The 22,891-nt window shown below is 43.1% G+C and overlaps 1 protein-coding gene across 2 annotated transcripts in view; it reads left to right on the forward strand.

Moving 5' to 3' along the window:
• LOC121571188 (synaptopodin-2) overlaps positions 1–22,891 on the forward strand; it is a 40,886-nt gene that overhangs the window by 3,396 nt on the left and 14,599 nt on the right. For both annotated transcript variants that reach the window (XM_045221812.1, XM_041882539.2), the window contains exon 2: positions 21,647–21,798. In XM_045221812.1, coding sequence (XP_045077747.1) covers positions 21,647–21,798 — 152 coding nt within the window. The remainder of the gene's footprint in view (positions 1–21,646; positions 21,799–22,891) is intronic.

Genomic DNA, 22,891 nt, shown 5'->3' on the forward strand with positions numbered 1-22,891 from the left:
GCGTGCTCTCTCTGCTGTCTCTTGTAGTCCACGATCAGCTTCTTCGTTGAGAGAGAGGTTATTTTCCTGGCGCCACTCCGCCAAGGCACTCACTTCCTCTCTGTAGGCTGTCTTGTTGTTGTTGGTAATCAGACCTATCACTGTTGTGTCATCAGCAAACTTGATGGTTGTCTAAACAGTCCTAAACAGCATTGCAGTGTTTACAGTGTTGGGGAGGAGTGAACTACATGTACAGTAGTTCAACTAGTAATTTAACTATTTGTTAGTAGCTTGGTGGTAGTTGAACCAAATTCCAATCTTGGTAGTGTTTTCAGTAGTTAATTATGTTTTTGCCATGTAGCGGTGTAGCGAACTACTGGAACTACACACCATTTTTTTTTTGCAAATGGAAAATAAACTATCTAGAACCTAAAAGGGTTCTTCGGCTCTCCCTATAGGATAACTCTCTGAAGAACCCATTTGGGTCCAGGTAGAACCCCTTTGGGTTCTATGTAGAACCCTTTTCAGGTTCCAGGTAGAACCAAAAAGGGTTCTACCTGGAACCAAAAAGGGTGCTCCTAAGAGGACAGCTGAAGAACCCTTTTGGAACCCTTTTTTCTAAGTGTAGTCTATGACATTTTAGATTTAGGTATGATACTTTTCCACTAAGCAGTTTAATGTAGTGAACTACCTTTTCAGAGTAATTTTAGAAAAGTAAACTATATTTGTCTTAAGGATAGCTTCAACTTCTTCCAGTGTGAAGTAATTGGTAGCTTGGTAAACTACACTGAACAAAAATATAAATGCAACATGCAACAATTTCAAAGATTTTACTGAGTTACAGTTCATGTAAGGAAATCAGTCAATTGAAATAAATTCATTAGGCCCTAATCTATGGATTTCACATGACTGGAAATACAGATACCTTTAAAAAATGGTAGGGGTGTGGATCAGAAAACCAGTCAGTATCTGGTGTGACCACGATTTGCCTCATGCAGCGCAACACATCTCCTTCGCATAGAGTTGATCAAGCTGTTGATTGTGGCCTGTGGAATGTTGTCCCACTCCTCTTCAAATGGTTGTGCGAAGTTGCTGGATATTGGCGTGAAATGGAACACGCTGTCGTAGACATCGATCCAGAGCATCCCAAACATGCTCAATGGGTGACATGTTTGGTGAGTATGCAGGCCATGGAAGAACTGGGACATTTTCAGCTTCCAGGAATTGTGTACAGATCCTTGCGACATGGGGCCGTGCATTATCATGCTGAAACATGAGGTGATGGAGGCGGATGAATGGCATGACAATGGGCCTCAGGATCTCGTCACGGTATCTCTGTGCATTCAAATTGCCATCGATAAAATGCTATTGTATTAGTTGTCCGTAGCTTATGCCTGCCCATACCATAACCCTACCGCCACCATGGGGCTCTCTGTTCACAACTGCAGTCAGGTCAAGACCCTGGTGAAGACGACGAGCACACAGGTGAGCTTCCCTGAGACAGTTTCTGACAGTTTGTGCAAAAATTATTTGGTTGTGCAAACTCACAGTTTCATCATCTGTCCGGGTGGCTGGTCTCAGACGATCCTGCAGGTGAAGAAGCCAGATGTGGAGGTCCTGGGCTGGCGTGGTTACACGTGGTTTGCGGTTGTGAGGCCGGTTGGATGTACTGCCAAATTCTCTAAAATGACGTTGGAGGCGGCTTATGGTAGAAAAATGAACATTAAATTATCTGGCAACAGCTCTGGTGGACATTCCTGCAGTCAGCATGCCAATTGCACACTCCCTCAAAACATGAGACATCTGTAGCATTGTGCTATGTGACAAAACTACACATTTTAGAGTGGCCTTTTATTGTCCCCAGCACAAAGTGCACCTGTGTAATAGTCATGCTGTTTAATCAGCTTCTTGATATGCCACACCTGTCAGGTAAATGGATAATCTTGGCAAAGGAGAATTGATCAATAACAGGGATGTAAACAAAGTTGTGCACAACATTTTAGAGAAAAAAGCTTTTTGTGTGTATGGAACATTTCTGGGATCTTTTCTTTCAGCTCATGAAACATGGGACCAACACTTTACAATTTGCGTTTCTATTCTGTTCAGTGTATATTTTCAGAGTAGCTTCCCCAACATGAAGGTCAGAATAATCTCATAAAAGTCAGGTTGGTATTCAAAGAGTGGGAGAAATCCTCTATCACCGAGCTTTAAGTGCCTGGCACTTGTTCAGTGTCATGGAGCACAATCAAAGGGAATATCTTTGTTTTTCCGGACGAACACTCTTAACATGCTACCGTAACTTCAATGCTTTTATAAAGGTATGATAGCCTCTGGGTATATGTGTTTCAGAGATTTAGTTTTCGTAGTTCGGTCCTGTTCTGTTTTGAAAACAAATAAGACATTGACTATGAAAACTGAACATACAGTGGGGCAAAAAAGTATTTAGTCAGCCACCAATTGTGCAAGTTCTCCCACTTAAAAAGATGAGAGAGGCCTGTAATTTTCATCATAGGTACACGTCAACTATGACAGACAAATTGAGAAAAAAAAATCCAGAAAATCCCATTGTAGGATTTTTAATGAATTTATTTGCAAATTATGGTGGAAAATAAGTATTTGGTCACCTACAAACAAGCAAGATTTCTGGCTCTCACAGACCTGTAACTTCTTCTTTAAGAGGCTCCTCTGTCCTCCACTCGTTACCTGTATTAATGGCACCTGTTTGAACTTGTTATCAGTATAAAAGACACCTGTCCACTACCTCAAACAGTCACACTCCAAACTTCACAATGGCCAAGACCAAAGAGCTGTCAAAGGACACCAAAAACAAAATTGTAGACCTGCACCAGGCTGGGAAGACTGAATCTGCAACAGGTAAGCAGCTAGGTTTGAAGAAATCAACTGTGGGAGCAATTATTAGGAAATGGAAGACATACAAAACCACTGATAATCTCCCTCGATCTGGGGCTCCATGCAAGATCTCACCCCGTGGGGTCAAAATGATCACAAGAACGGTGAGCAAAAATCCCAGAACCACACGGGGGGACCTAGTGAATGACCTGCTGAGAGCTGGGACCAAAGTAACAAAGCCAACCATCAGTAACACACTACGCCGCCAGGGACTCAAATCCTGCAGTGCGAGACGTGTCCCCCTGCTTAAGCCAGTACATGTCCAGGCCCGTCTGAAGTGCATTTGGATGATCCAGAAGAGGATTGGGAGAATGTCATATGGTCAGATGAAACCAAAATATAACTTTTTGGTAAAAACTCAACTCGTCATGTTTGGAGGACAAAGAATGCTGAGTTGCATCCAAAGAACACCATACCTACTGTGAAGCATGGGGTTGGAAACATCATGCTTTGGGGCTGTTTTTCTGCAAAGGGACCAGGACGACTGATCCGTGTAAAGGAAAGAATGAATGGGGCCATGTATCGTGAGATTTTGAGTGAAACCCTCCTTCCATCAGCAAGGGCATTGAAGATGAAACGTGGCTGGGTCTTTCAGCATGACAATGATCCCAAACACACCGCCCGGGCAACGAAGGAGTGGCTTCGTAAGAAGCATTTCAAGGTCCTGGAGTGGCCTAGCCAGTCTCCAGATCTCAACCCCATAGAAAATATTTGGAGGGGAGTTGAAAGTCTGTGTTGCCCAGCGACAGCCCCAAAACATCACTGCTCTAGAGGAGATCTGCATGGAGGAATGGGCCAAAATACCAGCAACAGTGTGTGAAAACCTTGTGAAGACTTACAGAAAACGTTTGACCTGTGTCATTGCCAACAAAGGGTATATAACAAAGTATTGAGAAACTTTTGTTATTGACCAAATACTTATTTTCCACCATCATATGCCAATAAATTCATTAAAAATCCTACAATGGGATTTTCTGGATTTTTTTTTCTCAATTTGTCTGTCATAGTTGACGTGTACCTATGATGAATTACAGGCCTCTCTCATCTTTTTAAGTGGGAGAACTTGCACAATTGGTGGCTGACTAAATACTTTTTTTCCCCACTGTACATTTCTGGACATGCAACGTTTCACTGACATATGGCTATTTAGAAAATGCTTTTTGTGTCATTCAATTTCAACTGAAGTCATCTTTGATTCTATTACTTCATGCTGACATTCAATTGATTTAGTTAATTTATTTGGGACATTGACAAACAAGTAATAACTTTGACATAGAAAAACATTACTGTATTATATCATCCATGATAAGCATCACTCGTCCATAGCCACTCCAGTAAGGTCATCTATAAATAAGTCAAGCAACTGGATTTCCATTTTTAGACAATTAAAGTCTTGCTCTAAACCTTGTTCTTTACAGATCTGGGGAACGTGTTGACATTCCAAAAATGACTGCTATATAGCAAAGTGACTTATTTACTTCACCCCAGACAGCAATAATGGGTCTTTTTTAGGCAAGGCAGCTGTGAAGGAGGCCTTTCTAATGTAGTATAGAGAATAGGGGTAAATTGAAATAGTAAATAAAATAAAAGGTGAATTAGATTTGTAGGGAAGTGCCCTACTGCAGTATTTTTAGGGTGCTAAAAGTCTGAGCACATTGTTATATAAGTCCTGTGTGAATGTCTTCTTTAGCTTAGCTGTAAAAATGTTGCCTGTGCTGATGTGAAATGTCAATAGAAGACGTCTCTTGCTAGTCTACGCCTCAGTCGAGGATATCTGAAGAGTGACCTCATGCTAACAGCAAGTCATCTGGAAGACATAACTTCTAGCTTGTCTCAATACTTTTTGAGGAGGGTTAGGGCGGGGGCGGGTCAAGAGCTGTCAGTAAAAGTTTAAAAAGCTAACATACCAAGATTATGAGAAATACTCCACTGTCAGAGGTAGGGCACTTTCATGTCTGATTAGTTGGAGTTATTCAAAGCTTCTGTTGAATTAGGTGTGAGCAGGGCTCCCTCTCCAAGGAGAAAGTGATTTTTCAATGTACTGACATGCAGTAGACCACAGTGTGAGGGGGTCTCTCTACACTCTCAAGAGGCAGTTTCCCATATATGGGAAGTTATTTTGTACATTTTGGGAGTCCTGGCTCGAGAACAAAGTTGGTGAAGTCACAACCCACATATATTTTTTTAAAGGTGCAGAAACTCTTTCGTGTGACTGAAATGCAGCCAAATTTCAATAAGTAGGGGTAATAACCGTCAACAACATTTCAACTAACTATCCACTAACCCTAACCTTAACACTTATCCTAACCCTGGTCCTAATACTAACCTTTACCCTTACCCTAACCTTTATTCTAAACCTAACCCTAAACCTAACCTTAGCAAGCAGTTGCTTATCAACAGATAGTATGACCATCTGTAGATCATCTATATGGGACTATCCAAATAAAGTGTGACCGATTTGTCATTTTTATTCATGGCACATGTTGTAGCCAGCATGTCTATTTCCATGTCATTTCCCAAACTGATTAAGTGTAAACACAATCCCACATTACTGACCTTGATTTTAGAGGTATTTTCGCATCAGGAAATTATATTATACTAAACACTTGGGTGTCTTCAAAATCCTCACACACAGAATTTGTGAAACATGGTACGTCTATTTTGACTGACATCCACTTTTGACATTGTAGTGTTAGTACAACACTGTAGTGTAGGTTTAGTTGGACCACACCTGCAATTAAAGGGACATTACACGCAAATAAAGGTTTGTCAGATGTGTTCAGACCTCAACAGTTGTCTGACGTCAAGCATCTACGCTTCTGAGTGTGCGGTTCTCCACCCTCGTCGCTAAAATATAGATTCCAGAAGACAGAACAGTCCCTTTACAAGTCGGAATGTTGAATAAACTTCATTTGAACTTACTCTACCAGTTGTCCGCTGTGTTCGTCCTTATGCCGTTGGAAATTTGAAACAAAATATCCACAGGAAAGTACTATTTATCACAGACTTCAAAGCACGTGTCTGTGCATGGCTCTCACGGTTTGTTTGTTCATCACCTGAGATGTGTATGAAGATACCCTCAAATTAAAGGTGACATTCTGTACTGTCACCTCATATGACACATTTGATATCAAATAAAATATGCTGGAGTATAAAGCCAAATTTACAATTTTAGCTTCACTGTCGAAATACATACAGAGCAGTGGAGGCTGGTGGGAGGAGCTATAGGAGGATGGGCTCATTGCAATGGCTGGAATGGAGTAAATGGAACGGTATCAAACACGTCAAACATATGGAAACCACGTTTGACTCCGTTCCATGAATTCCATTCCAGCTATTACAATGAGCCCATTCTCCTATAGCTCCTCCCACCAGCCTCCTCTGATACAGAGGGGAACATAAACTCCAAAGAAAAGACCCAGAGCATAAAGAGACCAAATAAATACTTTCAGGTTGGATATAGCTACTGAATTAATCATAAAATGAAACATTACAAGACTTGCACCATACCAAACTAACTTGGGGTTTCTCTTTCCCTATCTCTCATGGTGATGTTGATTAATCACTGTCAGGTGGGATTTCCTGTCACATTGCAGGGAGTTGTGGCAAACTGAGTCCTTTGATTTCTACAGCCCCTTGAAATGATATCACTTGACAGACAGACAGGCAGACAGGCAGGCAGACATGCAGGCATGCGAAAATGCATGAGATGAAAAACGCCCTGGGAATTCATCCATGAAGGCTACTTCCTGACCTTGGCTAGATGGGTTGCTATGACAATATAAAAATATAGTTAATTGGGATTCAGTTTGCGCTACAGCTTATTTGAAAGGGCCAGTGACGCTACTCCAACATGGTTAAATCCTATGAGATAAGTATGTTGCCCTGTTTCTGTGTCCAAGCTGAATCCAGACAGGCGGACAATCACCCTCAAGATACCTTCCTATGTAGTCTGCACAGATAGCAGCAAGTGTATGGATAGGGCTATTTGGGCCTTCCAATTACTGAGATATGTCACTGCGTATCAAGTCAACCCTGTTGTCTGACGGCCAGAATAAATGTTTTCTTAAAATAAAGACCTTCTGACTCCCTTTGAGTAAATAGCAATGTCATTACAGGGAGGAGGGCTGAAGTCATTTCAAAAGAGGGCAGTAAATTCATTTCCCATATTTTGGGGAATATCGCTCCTGGGTGAGAGCCGTCTTACCCTTCTTTGGACCGGTATTCTAGACTAAATCTCCATTGAAATATCCTATTAGTCCAGGACTAGTCCTAATCTGTGTCTGGGAAACCAGCCCTGAGAGTATAGAGGCCTTTTGTTACTTGTGCATTAGTCCTAATGTTGGACCACACGAGCTTGATTAAAAGATGCTGTACTATCAAATACCCTTTTCTCACGCATCCCTCGCAGTCGTAGAGTTATAGCAGGAGACAAATGGCTCTGTCCAATCCAAAGTGGTGACTGCAGGACTTCACTGTGGTGGCCAATCAGTGCTTGTCCTTCCTGTGAAAAAAAATGAAAACCTTGATATCAAGTTGAGTGATTTTGTTTTATACAGTATGCATTGCCTTATCGATTAAATGAATGCATACAGCAAACACACAGCTTAGTGTTATTTTATGTTACTCCAGAAGCTTCACTTTACAGATGTAACCACTTATCTTTTTTTTGGGTCTGTGGGCTGAATGTGTTTGTAGTACCTTAGGTTACCACTGATGAACTTATATGAAGTTATTGAGTGCACCTTTAAATACAGCATATAGAGTCAGTGGCAGTCATTAGCCATTTCACGAGTAGCCAGCGCTAGCTTTAAGACAGCTAGAAAATGTTTGCCTGAGATTTGAAAACATAATTGCTTAAAGCTGCATGAAACTGCCTGAAGCTATGTGTTCAATGCACAGTCTTGTATTTCCTGTGGTTTTGTGTTGTGTTTAAGACACTAAAAAGTAGGACATTTGAGAAAGGTGCAGTCAAGCATGCCATGAGCATCAATCATCTAATTTTGGCTCTACAGCTGGCAATATAACATTTATGACTGTTAAAGTCTTTATGTATGGTAAATGCCACGTTGTAACTACACGAGATTGTGTTGAAAGCTGCACTGTAATCTGAATGACAGATTCAAACCTCTCACACTCTTATTAATACTAAAAGGCATCGGAGTGTTTCCTTTGTTTATCTCTCCATACCAAGAGCAAAATAGAAACAGATGAAAAATAACAATTCAAGCTCAGCATAAACAGTAACCTGAGGAACCTTTTATAAGCAACCCAAGACTGAAATGTAACAGTGGCAACACAGTCCGGTCCAGAATATTGTCTGACATATGTGCGTATCACTATGGCTCAGGAGGGGAAAGAAATTAAATGTTTCCCCTCCTTTTTTGGAGGAGGGAGGAGTGGTGCTGTGGTGGTCCAGGCAGACTTTCCTCCCATAGAGAGGTACGAGTCCAAACACAGGCTCACAGGAGGTCTCCATATATGGCCGTTTGCACACAGATGGCTCCTATTCAACCTCTCCCTATCCCAGTCTGCTGTCCCCACATGCTTCAAGATGGCCACGATTGTTCCTGTACCCAAGAAAGCAAAGGTAACTGAACTAAACGACTATCGCCCCGTAGCACTCACCTCTGTCATCATGAAGTGCTTAGAGAGACTAGTCAAGGATCATATCACCTCTACCTTACCTGACACCCTAGACCCACTTCAATTTACTTACCGCCCCAATAGATCCACAGACGATGCAATTGCCATCACTCTGCACACAGCCCTATCCCATCTGGACAAGAGGAATACCTATGTAAGAATGCTGTTCATTGACGATAGCTCAGCATTCAACACCATAGTACCCACCAAGCTCGTCATTAAGCTCGAGGCCCTGGGTCTGAACCCCGCCCTGTGCAACTGGGTCCTGGACTTCCTGACGGGCCGCCCCCAGGGGGTGAAGGTAGGAAACAACACCTCCACTTCGCTGATCCTCAACTCTGGGGCCCCACAAGGGTGCGTGCTCAGCCCAGTCCTGTACTCCCTGTTCACCCATGTATGTGTGGCCAAGCACACCTCCAACTCAGTCATCAGGTTTGCAGATGACACAACAGTAGTAGCCTTGATTACCAACGATAACGAGACAGCCTACAGGGAGGAGGTGAGAGCTCTGGGAGTGTGGTACAAGGAAAATAACCTCTCACTCAACGTCAACAAAACAAAGGAGATGAACGTGGACTTCAGGAAACAGCAGAGGGTGCACCCCCCTATCTACATCGACAGGACCGCAGTGGAGAAGGTGGAAAGCTTCAAGTTCCTTGGCATACACATCACTGACAAACTGAAATGGACCACCCACACAGACAGTGTGGTGAAGAAGGCGCAACAGAGCCTCTTCAACCTCAGGAGGCTAAAGAAATTTGACTTCGAACCTAAAACACTCACAAATACATTTAAACTCAGTTTTTCACAATTCCTGACATTTAATCCTAGTACAAATTCCCTGTCTTAGGTCAGTTAGGATCACCACTTTATTTTAAGAATGTGAAATGTCCGAATAATAGTAGAGAGAATGATTTATTTCAGCTTTTATTTATTTCATCACATTCCCAGTGGGACAGAAGTTTACATACACTCAATTAGTATTTGGTTGCATTGCCTTTAAATTGTTTAACTTGGGTCAAACGTTTCGGGTAGCCTTCCACAAGCTTCCCACAATACGTTGGGTGAATTTTGGCCCATTCCTCCTGACAGAGCTGGTGTAAATGAGTAAGGTTTGTAGGCCTCCTTCCTCGCACACGCTTTTTCAGTTCTGCCCACACATTTTCTATAGGATTGAGGTCAGGGCTTTGTGATGGCCACTCCAATACCTTGACTTTGTTGTCCTTAAGCCATTTTGCCACAACTTTGGAAGTATGCTTGGGGTCATTGTCCATTTGGAAGACCCATTTGCGACCAAGCTTCAACTTCCTGACTGATGTCTTGAGATGTTGCTTCAATATATCCACATCATTTTCCTTCCTCATGATGCCATCTATTTTGTGAAGTGCACCAGTCCCTCCTGCAGCAAAGCACCCCCACAGCATGATGCTGCCACCCCCGTTCTTCACGGTTGGGATGGTGTTCTTCGGCTTGCAAGCATCCCCCTTTTTCCTCCAAACATAACGATGGTCGTTATGGCCAAACAGTTGTATTTTTGTTTCATCAGACCAGAGGACATTTCTCCAAAAAGTATGATCTTTGTCCCCATGTGCAGTTGCAAACTGTAGTCTGGCTTTTTTATGACGGTTTTGGAGCAGTGGCTTCTTCCTTGCTGAGTGGCCTTTCAGGTTATGTCGATATTGGACTCGTTTTACTGTGGATATAGATACTTTTTTACCTGTTTCCTCCAGCATCTTCACAAGGTCCTTTGCTGTTGTTCTGGGATTGATTTGCACTTTTCGCACCAATGTACATTAATCTCTAGGAGACAGAACGAGTCTCCTTCCTGAGCGGTATGACGGCTGCGTGGTCCCATGGTGTTTATACTTGCATACTATTGTTTGTACAGATGAACGTGGTACCTTCAGGCATTTGGAAATTGCTCCCAAGGATGAACCAGACTTGTGGAGGTCTACCATTTTTCTCTTAGGTCTTGGCTGATTTCTTTTGATTTTCCCATGAAAGAGGCTCTGAGGCACTGAGTTTGAAGGTAGGCCTTGAAATACATCCACAGGCCTACTTTCAAACTCAGTGCCTCTTTGCTTGACATCATGGGAAAATCAAAAGAAATCAGCCAAGACCTCAGAAAAAACATTGTAGACCACCACAAGTCTGGTTATCCTTGGGAGCAATTTCTAAACGCCTGAAGGTACCACGTTCATCTGTACAAACAATAGTATGCAAGTATAAACACCATGGGACCACGCAGCCATCTGTCTCCTAGCGATGAACGTACTTTGGTGTCCGCTCAGCAAGGAAGAAGCCACTGCTCCAAAACCGCCATAAAAAAAGACAGACTACAGTTTGCAACTGCACATGGGGACAAAGATCATACTTTTTGACCCCAAGCATACTTCCAAAATTGTGGCAAAATGGCTTAAGGACAACAAAGTCAAGGTATTGGAGTGGCCATCACAAAGCCCTGACCTCAATCCTATAGAACATTTGTGGGGCAGAACTTAAAAAGCGTGTGCGAGCAAGGAGGCCTACAAACCTGACTCAGTTACACCAGCTCTGTCAGGAGGAATGTGCCAAAATTCACCCAACTTATTGTGGAAGCTTGTGGAAGGCTACCCAAAACGTTTGACCCAAGTTAAACAATTGAAAGGCAATGCTCCCAAAAACGAATTGAGTGTATGTAAACTTCTGACCCACTGGGAATGTGATGAAAGATATAAAAGCTGAAATAAATAATTCTCTCTACTATTATTCTGACATTTCACATTCTTCAAATAAAGTGGTGATCCTAACTGACCTAAGACAGGGAATTTTTACTAGGATTAAATGTCAGGAATTGTGAAAAACTGAGTTTAAATGTATTTGGCTAAGATGTATGTAAACCTCAGACTTCAACTGTATATACTGTATTCTATACTATTCTATTGTATCTTAGTCCATGCCTCTCTGACATCGCTCGTCCATATATGTATATATTCTTAAATCATTCCTTACTTAGATTTGTGTATATTGGGTATATGTTGTGAAATTGTTAGATATTACTTGTTAGATATTACTGCACTGTCGGAGCTAGAAGCACAAGCATTTCGCTACACCCGCAATAACATCTGCTAAACACGTGCATGTGACCAATACAATTTGATTTGATTTGATTTTAAACCCAGGCCGGAGTCACACTGTTTTATCAGATGGTTACCAGCTCATTAACATTTACATTTACATTTACGTCATTTAGCAGACGCTCTTATCCAGAGCGACTTACAAATAGGTTTTTGTTTTTGTTTTTTTGTTTTTGGGTTGGGGTTTGGGTTGGGGTAAGGGGGGGGGGGGTAGAAGGATTACTTTATCCTATCCCAGGTATTCCTTAAAGAGGTGGGGTTTCAAATGTCTCCGGAAGGTGGTGAGTGACTCCGCTGTCCTGGCGTCGTGAGGGAGCTTGTTCCACCATTGGGGTGCCAGAGCAGCGAACAGTTTTGACTGGGCTGAGCGGGAACTATGCTTCCGCAGAGGTAGGGGAGCCAGCAGGCCAGAGGTGGATGAACGCAATGCCCTCGTTTGGGTGTAGGGACTGATCAGAGCCTGAAGGTACGGAGGTGCCTTTCCCCTCACAGCTCCGTAGGCAGCACCATGGTCTTGTAGCAGATGCGAGCTTCAACTGGAAGCCAGTGGAGTGTGCGGAGGAGCGGGGTGACGTGAGAGAACTTGGGAAGGTTGAACACCATACGGGCTGCAGCATTCTGGATGAGTTGTAGGGGTTTAATGGCACAGGCAGGGAGCCCAGCCAACAGCGAGTTGCAGTAATCCAGACGGGAGATGACAAGTGCCTGGATTAGGACCTGTGCAAGGCAGGGTCGTACTCTCTGAATGTTGTAGAGCATGAACCTACAGGATCGGGTCACCGCCTTGATGTTAGCGGAGAACGACAGGGTGTTGTCCAGGGTCACGCCAAGGCTCTTCGCACTCTGGGAGGAGGACACAACGGAGTTGTCAACCGTGATGGCGAGATCATGGAACAGGCAGTCCTTCCCCGGGAGGAAGAGCAGCTCCGTCTTGCCAAGGTTCAGCTTGAGGTGGTGATCCGTCATCCATACTGATATGTCTGCCAGACATGCAGAGATGCGATTCGCCACCTGGTTATCAGAAGGGGAAAGGAGAAGATTAGTTGTGTGTCGTCAGCATAGCAATGATAGGAGAGGCCATGTGAGGATATGACAGAGCCAAGTGACTTGGTGTATAGGGAGAATAGGAGAGGGCCTAGAACTGAGCCCTGGGGGACACCAGTGGTGAGAGCACGTGGTGCGGAGACAGCTTCTCGCCACGCCACTTGGTAGGAGCGACCGGTCAGGTAGGACGCAATCCAAGAGTGAGCCGCGCCGGAGATGCCCAGCTCGGAGAGGGTGGAGAGGAGGATCTGATAGTTCACAGTATCAAAGGCAGCAGACAGGTCTAGAAGGACAAGAGCAGAGGAGAGAGAGTTAGCTTTAGCAGTGCGGAGAGCCTCCGTGACACAGAGAAGAGCAGTCTCAGTTGAATGACCAGTCTTGAAACCTGACTGGTTTGATTCAAGAAGGTCATTCTGAGAGAGATAGCAAGAGAGTTGGCTAAAGATGGCACGCTCAATAGTTTTGGAGAGAAAAGAAAGAAGGGATACTGGTCTGTAGTTGTTGACATCAGAGGGATCGAGTGTTGGTTTTTTGAGAAGGGGTGCAACTCTCGCTCTCTTGAAGACGGAAGGGACATAGCCAGCGGTCAAGGATGAGTTGATCAGCGAGGTGAGGTAAGGGAGAAGGTCACCGGAGATGGTCTGGAGAAGAGAGGAGGGGATAGGGTCAAGCGGGCAGGTTGTTGGGCGGCCTGCCATCACAAGTCGCAAGATTTTATCTGGAGAGAGAGGGGAGAAAGAAGTCAAAGCATAGGGTAGGGCAGTGTGAGCAGGACCAGCAGTGTCATTTGACTTAACAAACGAGGATCGGATGTCGTCAACCTTCTTTTCAAAATGGTTGACGAAGTCATCCACAGAGAGGGAGGAGGGGGGGGAGGAGGATTCAGCAGGGAGGAGAATGTGGCAAAGAGCTTCCTAGGGTTAGAGGCAGATGCTTGGAATTTAGAGTGGTAGAAAGTGGCCTTAGCAGCAGAAACAGATGAAGAAAATGTAGAGAGGAGGGAGTGAAAAGATGCCAGGTCCGCAGGGAGTCTAGTTTTCTTCCATTTCCGCTCAGCTGCCCGGAGCTCTGTTCTGTGAGCTCGCAATGAGTCATCAAGCCACGGAGCTGGAGGGGAGGATAGGGGACATAGAGAGTCAAAGGATGCAGAAAGGGAGGAGAGGAGGGTTGAGGAGGCAGAATCAGGAGATTGGAGGGAGAAGGATTGAGCAGAGGGAAGAGATGATAGGATGGAAGAGGAGAGAGTAGCGGGAGAGAGAGAGTGAAGGTTGCGACGGCGCATTACCATCTGTGTAGGGGCAGAGTGAGTAGTGTTGGAGGAGAGCGAGAGAGAAAAGGATACAAAGTAGTGGTCGGAGACATGGAGGGGAGTTGCAGTGAGATTAGTAGAAGAACAGCATCTAGTAAAGATGAGGTCAAGCGTATTGCCTGCCTTGTGAGTAGGGGGGACGGTGAGAGGGTGAGGTCAAAAGAGGAGAGGAGTGGAAAGAAGGAGGCAGAGAGAAATGAGTCAAATGTAGACATAGGGAGGTTGAAATCCCCCAGAACTGTGAGGGGTGAGCCATCCTCAGGAAAGGAACTTATCAAGGCGTCAAGCTCATTGATGAACTCTCCAAGGGAACCTGGAGGGCGATAGATGACAAGGATATTAAGCTTAAATGGGCTAGTGACTGTGACAGCATGGAATTCAAATGAGGAGATAGACAGATGGGTCAGGGGAAAAATTTAGAATGTCCACTTGGGAGAGATGAGGATTCCTGTGCCACCACCCCGCTGACCAGATGCTCTCGGGGTATGCGAGAACACATGGTCAGACGAGGAGAGAGCAGTAGGAGTAGCAGTGTTTTTTTTATTAACCTAACATAGCAGCTGTAAAAGAAACACCTGAGAGGCGTTTCTTTCTTTCTGGTCCTGGCAAGAAAAGGAAAAAAACAGTTGGGGGAGGTTCTCTTCTGCACTGTTCAACCAATCCATTAACGTGGAGGAGGAGTTAAGATGACATGTCACCTTGTTAACAAGCAGAAGTCAGTCACAGGCTCTTTCCATTTCCCCTTAAAACCGGATGCATCCGGTTGTTTCCATCCCGCAGAGGGTGCCAGCTCATAAAAGAAACCCATAAAACATATCTGTATATATAGCGAGATCTCGTTTTTTAATCACAGGTTGTCAGGTTGTTTCCTTTTTAGAAGTGTTAACCTTTTAGCTTTATGCCCTGACATGTTTGATAGTAAGTGTGATGGAAATGATATTTGTGTAGAAGTACCAGATATTATAATTATTGTACAGTATACATATGTGTGAGTCATGTTGGTACTATGTTGGCTTGAATGGGGACTGGTTTAATGAACACCTACAGAGGCAGTTGGCTAGATTGGGCGGGCTCAAAACAATATACGAGAGGCAGCACATGGAATTCAAATCAAATCAAATCAAAATCACATTTTATTTGTCACATGCACCAAATACAACAGGTGTAGACGTTACAGTGAAATACTTACAAGCCCTTAACCAACAATGCAGTTTTAAGAAAGAATACCCCCCCCCAAAAAAAATCACACAAAAATACAAAATATAATAATACGAAATAAAAGTAACAAATAATGAAAGAGCAGCAGTAAAAATAACAATAGCAAGGCTATATCCATGGGGTACCGGTACCGAGTCAATGTGCGGGGGCACAGGTTAGTCAAGGTAATTGAAGTAATATGTACATGTAGGTAGAGTTATTAAAGTGACTATGCATAGATAATAAACAGAGAGTAGCAGCAGTGTAAAAGGGGGGGGGGGGGCAATGCAAATAGTCTGGGTAGCCATTTGATTAGATGTTCAGGAGTCTTGGGGGTAGAAGCTGTTTAGAAGCCTCTTGGACCTAGACTTGGCTTGCCGTGCAGTAGCAGAGAGAACAGTCTATGACTACGGTGGCTGGAGTCTTTGACAATGTTTAGGGCCTTCCTCTGACACTGCCTGGTATAGAGGTCCTGGATGGCAGGAAGCTTGGCCCCAGTGATGTACTGGGCCGTACGCACTACCCTCTGTAGTGCCTTGCGGTCGGAGGCCGAGCAGTTGCCATACCAGGCAGTGATGCAACCAGTCAGGATGCTCTCGATGGTGCAGCTGTAGAACCTTTTCAGTCTCCTTAGGGGGAATAGGTTTTGTCGTGCCCTCTTCACGACTGTCTGGGACACGGTTACGAGCAAAGTGAGTGACAACAAAAAGGCCTATATGCCATGCAAGTGACGCGTTCCTACATCGTACTTCCGTGTTGGTGTCCCTGATCTTTTGCATGGGCTTCAAGATGGGTTTCAAGATGAAAATGCGGTCAAATAAGATATATACAATTATATTTGTGTTTGTGGATGAATTTACTACTGCCAGATGCCTTTTATGACGTTTTTGCGATGAAGACCATTGCGCTAAGTTTTGCCCATTGAAGACCATTCAAAAAGCCTACAAAAGTTTCAAAACTACAAGGCTACTTGCCACTTGCATGCCGTATTCCCATGAGTAATGTAAAAGGAAATAAGCCTACAAAAGTTTCAAAACTACAAGGCTACTTGCCACTTGCATGCCGTATTCCCATGAGTAATGTAAAAGGAAATAGAGAGTTGAGGTAAGGATAATGAAAGATACATGAGGTAGAGACAGGAAGTTAAGGCCACATATTTAGAGGATGTGTAATAACATGTGGTTGTCTTTAGGGGTAGTGGGGTATGGAGGCACATTCAAGTGTAAAAATGTTTTGTTTGTTGTAATTCACTGGATTGATCAACGCCAAGATTTGTCCTTTAGAAGCTATGGTTTTAATAAAGGCCAAATTCTGTACTTAAGGGAGTAGAGACAACATGGTGTAAAATAAGCAAATGTGATCATATATAAACATCAATTTATTCATTACATACGATATTTGTGAAAACATTATTATTCCCGTTAATGGAATAAAACTGTGGCCGTATTCATAAAGCATCTCCAGCAGAGGAGGCTGGTGGGAGGAGCTATAGGAGGACGGGCTCATTGTAATGGCTGGGATGGAATAAATGGAAAGGTATCAAACACAATCTTATGGAAACCACATGTTTGACTCCATTTCATTTAATCCATTCCATCCATTACAATGAGCCCATCCTCCTATAGCTCCTCCCACCAGCCTCCTCTGGTCTCTAGTCCACGTCATCTTATTCATTATTTTCTAAAAGGCTAAACTGATCCTAGTGGTCCTACTCTGAGACTCTTTATGAATATGAGTGCAGAACTGTTGCATTTAGTACATGAGGTAGTTTCCCAGTTTAGTCACAAAGTTCATGCAGTTTATGACCTGTTTTCCCCTACACTGGCTGTACACTGCCCTCTAGTGCCAGCGTAGAAGAACAACATGCAGTACTCCTATGGGAAATGCAGTTTTTGTCAGAATTTGTGTCCCTTGATAACCATTCAACTTTTTTTCCCCGATTGTCTTCAGCATTATGTTAATCATCAATTAGAATAATGAGAAATTGTGACCCAGCCAAAGGTGAACAATGAACTAAAACAGGATTGACTGGTGTGTTTGTGGTCAGTGGCAAATAACAACAACCTTGTAATGATACTGCTGTATGTCCTTAGATAATATTTAGACAATGAATGTACACAAAAAAGGTGTGATTTGAGTGCAATGACAAATGCATGCTAGCAGATACCCATAGACTTCCAGTCTTGCGCTAACACTAGTTAGCATTGGCTCGCGAAGCTACCTCCAACTTCTTTCAAACGGGACACAGAGACATAAAATGGTATCCACAAGTTCATCCAACTCTGGGGAAGTAGATAAAGGGCCTCATTGCCAAAATCCTGAAGAATCCCCTTTTGGGAAACTGGGGCAACTTGCAAAGTCTAAGACAGAGCAACAAAGCAAAACTGACAAAGGTTGAACCTTCAGCAGTTTTGTCCCCTAAGCGTTTAACACCACACTCAATTCAATTAATCTGGTGTCAGACTTTAATTTGACTGGCTGTTAGGAGAATCCACAAGGCATGGTAAAGTGTTATTTACAGTTAGCCTCAAACAGATGTGGGCTATGTTGTTTAAATAGTCATAGAGAGTCCTTGGGGATCCTCCCTGGTAATTACATGTATATAAATGCCTAACCTGTTATGCTTGGAAGGAGAGCTGAACATGATTGTTGTGGTTTGCAGTCACCAAAGGTCACAGGCTTTAAATATAGCAAATGGAAGAGCTTGGGTGACTGTTTTATTTTGGATAATGGTGTCATGAAACAAATGGACTTCTCAGAATGAAGTACTATCACAGCAGCTAGGGGCATTAAAGATATGACCTATGGCGGTCAGAGACAACTGAGAACTGTCAGAACTCAGAGTTGTTCACAATTAAACTGTCCATGATGCCAAACATGGATTTAATACAAAGATACATAGTTTGCAATGGCTACGTGATATTAACAATTTTTCTGAAAGTGCATTTTTTTATTAGTAAATGTCGGATAGACCTACATGTCATTGTTGGGCATTTCCTGTTTGGCATGCCTTCTATGTGAAGCAGAGCATTTGGCTTACCATTGCACGCAGTTTGGAATTAATTTACAGTAAATGGGGCATATAAATATGTAATTTCCCAGGAGATTTAGGAAATTACAAAGTCAAAATAGATTTTCTGTTACTTTCCTCTTCACACTATTGCATGCCATAATAATATAATATAATATGCCATTTAGCAGACGCTTTTATCCAAAGCGACTTACAGTCATGTGTGCATACATTTTTACGTATGGGTGGTCCCGGGGATCGAACCCACTACCCTGGCATTACAAACGCCATGCTCTCCCAATTGAGCAACAGAGGACCACATGCCATGTCTGTACATAGTAATTTTTCAATTTTCTCTCCCCTATTGAAATGTATAGAACCAATGCGTTACCCCTGGCTGTGTAAATTGCCTTTTGTAAACATTTTATGACACGCTTCTGCTTAATACATCCCTCATATTAATGAACCATTTTATGAGGCCTAGGAGCCAATTATAAGAGAGGAAAACACAACCTATTAGCTGTTCTGTAGAGGTGCCCTTTACATATGTGGCCACACATTAATTCAAACGGTTGCAATATCACCATTCTTTAAGTCACATCTTATTGGGGCAATGCTTTCAATCAAGGCTTTACTAATGACATTTTTGGGATACAGATGACATGAAAAGGTTGGCACTTGCTTCAATGATAAGCAATGTTTCAATTACTCTTTTGTTGAAAGTTGACTACAGATCTTTATCATCCATTGGAATTGATATACTTAAGTATGCATCAGTTATTTTGCTTCAAACCACTTTTTCTTGTCATTTGTACAATATCCAATTACTGACACAGTAGTTTCAGATTTAATGGAGAATTTAATAGAAAACAAAGCAGATTTTTACTACCAAACTGAGATTAAAAGTGATTGTTGCATTTGCATGGTTTGCTGCTATATACACGGTTTACATTAACATTTTAGTCATTTAGCAGACACTTATCCAGAGCGACTTACAGTTAGTGCATTCATATTAAGATAGCTAGGTGAGACAGCCACATATCACAGTCGTATTTGCGGGGGGATAAGACAGATGTCTTATTTAAGATATTCTTTGAAGAGGTAGGGTTTCATATGTTTTTGGAAGATGGACAGGGACTCTGCTGTCCTAACATCAGGGGGAAGCTCGTTCCACTATTGGGGTGTCAGGACAGAGAAGAGCTTTGACTGGGTTGAGTGTGAGCTGACCTCCAGTAGGGGTGGGACTGCCAAGAGACCATAGGTGGCAGAACGGAGTGCTCGGGTTGGAATGTAGGGTTTGAGCATAGCCTGAAGATGAGAGGGGCAGTTCTCCTTGCTGGTCCGTGGCAAGCACCGTGGTCATTGACTGGAAGCCAATGACGTGTACAGAGGAGTGGGATTTGAATGAATAACTATGCATACCTTTTGGCCTCCACTCCCCTTAAGAACCACCATTTAAACGACACTGGCCACTCCAGTAGGTGCTGCACTGACCATAAGCAATTAACTGCTTTAACTGTTGTTGTTTACGGCCCATTATAAATAGCCCATTATAAATCGCAATCTGGGTCAGGTGGGCATCAATTAGCAGGAGGGATGGGGGCAACTTCTTGTCGTGCGAGGTGCTCAAGTTCAGAACGGCTGTCAGTCAAAACCCATACAGAGCTGTGAGGCGCAGAGCCTGAGCGCTGACGTCATGTATAGCATGTTACTGTGCAGCCCAAATGTTCAACCCGTATACATGTACGAGTGTAAAGGGTTAAAGCTATACAGTGTTTATTAATAATTACATTGTTTACAAACAATAGAATAAATACTTTGGGTTCTAATGGGGTATGACAGTTGAACTAAGCTTATGAGGCATTTATAAGGTATATTCTTCAATAATCTATGGGTATATGTATATCATTAATTTAAAAGTCCAAAAATGGATGTAGCAATCACACATTGCACCTTTAACTTTTTCCAAATCATACTAATTTGACTAATAACCACATACGTAGAGTATTTACATGTCTTTCACTCTTTTTAGTTTTATCACAGTGGTAATTGTATCGCTCCATTACTAGATGCAGTCTATTTATAGTTGATTTACTACAGCTTTATAAAGTGAAGGGTTATTGCAGTAGTATGTTATATAATCTACAGTGCATTCAGCATGTTCTAAATGTATCCACCACATTGTATTTCTCAAATATTTAGCAATCTTGCTCTTAAGATTCTAGAGATTGGTAAATGTAATTTCAATAAGTACAGTAACATAATATCACTGTGCCAACAGTACACAAGGGACACAGTTATATTAAATAAGTATCAATGCCATATATTTCCCTATTAGTTCAGCTATTGTACCTCAACCGATGATTGAGTTATGGAGTTGACGTGGTTTGGAGCTGTAGATACAGTACCACTGTCATCCAAAGTGCCAGAGAAGGTCAGTGGTAACTCCTGCACTTAAACACCCCCTGCTGCTTGGCTATTCTGAACGTCTGGGTTACGGCTCTGACCGAAGCAGCAATTTGCATTGTTGGGTCACACAACGAGCACCTGTTGTGGTATGTTCACTGGTGGACACTGTGTGCTCTGATGTCACAGTGGAGAGATGTGGAGAGATGACCTGTCAGGATTGTCCACACTGGCTGGTAACACTGGCATTTGGATATAGTAGCCAACGGGAGCATTGGGTTAACATTTGAATACAGTGGTGATTTTCTATGTTGACCTTTTTGTCAGCAGTTGCACCGAAAATGTATGGTGTGGATTAGTATTGTAAGGTATTGTTGTGCCGTCATCTAAGTTAATGACATCTAAATAGCGGTACTGCAGTGGTACACATTTGTAGCATTTGGACTTGTATCAATAAAGACCTTATTTGACTTTGGACTCCTCACTGCAAGTGGAACAGAAGACTTTGGCTGAGCTTCCCTGAAGAGTAACCTTGTCTGAGACCCAAAGACTCAAGTTGGAATCAGAGCTAATGCCTAGGCTTAACGCGTCACTAACATCATCCTAAGTCTTGCCAATGACCAGGGACCCGATACCCACTTGATTAAACATACTCAAACTGTTTGAATGACTGTCCTCATAGTCCAAGAAAACCATGGGGAAGGTTTTCTGTCTTTTATCCAAGTAGATGTCCAATTGAAAATGGGACCTAGAGTCAATGTAGAGTTTGAACCTGGGTATCTTGCGTGGCAAACGGCTGCATTAGCCTGCTGAGATAGTCTAGCTCTAGGTATTCAATTGGCAAGCTAACACAAGCCTTCAGATCTCAGGAAATGTTACTCATCACGCAACAGTGGTTCACCAAAATCACCTTTGTTACTTACAGTAAATACAGTAACCTGAGTAATTGGTGTAGCACCAGGTAAAGGAAAAAGAAAGACATATTGTGAGGCATGTCATTGTGACTCACCACCGTTTGCCATCCCATAGGTGGAAGAGGGCGGTCGTGCGTCCCTGGCCGGGATCTGCGAGGGGGACGAGGTGGTGTCGCTGAATGGAGAACCCTGCGGCGAGCTTTCCCTCCCAAAAGCAATTGCTCTCATTGACGCCTCCGTCGACTGCCTGCAACTACTGGTTAAAAGGTAACCTCAAGCGCTGGATTTTTTACTATTAACTGCAACATTGTTTCTCAATCAATTTTTGATGGGAGAAGTCAGGGTGTGCACATCATCTCAACCTCGGGGTGCTACCAGGATTGGGGTAAATTTGAATTGAAGGCAGTCAATTCAGAAAGTGATATGCCCTTTTTTCAATTACTGAATTCAGTTGACTTCTTGAATTGACTTTAATTCAAATACACCCCAACCCTGGGTGCTACCGGTTTATCAAGGTTTAACCATCCCCAACTCAATTCTCTCAAAACCTACTGCTGCATTGGTCTGATTAACTGGGCCATGAACTACAAAGCATGGTTCAACACAACAAGCACCAGTGTATTTGCCTTTAGACAACATGACCTGCCCTTGTACACAGTTGCGTGGCCTGGAATATGGTAAGCAGACGGACAGATAGAGTGGCTTTATTGGCAAGTGTGTTGACCTTTGAGTAGCTTGGCTGCTGACGAACCAGCTGCCCGCTCAACAAGCAGCTGTTAAACAGTTACTCAGCGGGCATCACACACCGTGTGCCATGGGATATTGGTGCCAATGCCCATATGTAAGGCATCATTTAGGTCACCCGGCGGGCACACAGTCCCTTTGAAAGTGGATCTTGTTACTCTAAAGTGGCTACCCGTCTTATTTCCCCATCATGCATAGCACTCTGACGTCAACAGACTCGATGGGTGAAAAGCAATATGGTGGCAAAGCTTCTTAGCCAATTGTAGGACTTTAACCATGCCACTTCAAGTCTCTGGTGATAGAAGAAACACAGACCAGCTCACACTCAAGATTTGGTTCTGAGTGCCGAGATTATGCAACTTTGAACATATCTCTCATCCTCTTCCCTTTGGTTGCTGGGCTCCAATTGACTCCAATGCAATAACTGTGGTCACAGAATGACATTCTGTTTTCCTCTATGACGCTGAAAGGGGAAATTAAGTGGGGCCCAATTGAAATGTGATTACTTTCCACTTCAGTGCTTCACTCCAGTCATTTAACATGAGGGACGGAGATTGAGTTTGCTTGATTAAGGTGGCCACTTGAGGGCCAGCGGTTGATGAGATGGCTTTAGTTA

The sequence above is a fragment of the Coregonus clupeaformis genome, chromosome 8 (genome assembly GCF_020615455.1).
Source record: "Coregonus clupeaformis isolate EN_2021a chromosome 8, ASM2061545v1, whole genome shotgun sequence".
NCBI lineage: Eukaryota > Metazoa > Chordata > Actinopteri > Salmoniformes > Salmonidae > Coregonus > Coregonus clupeaformis.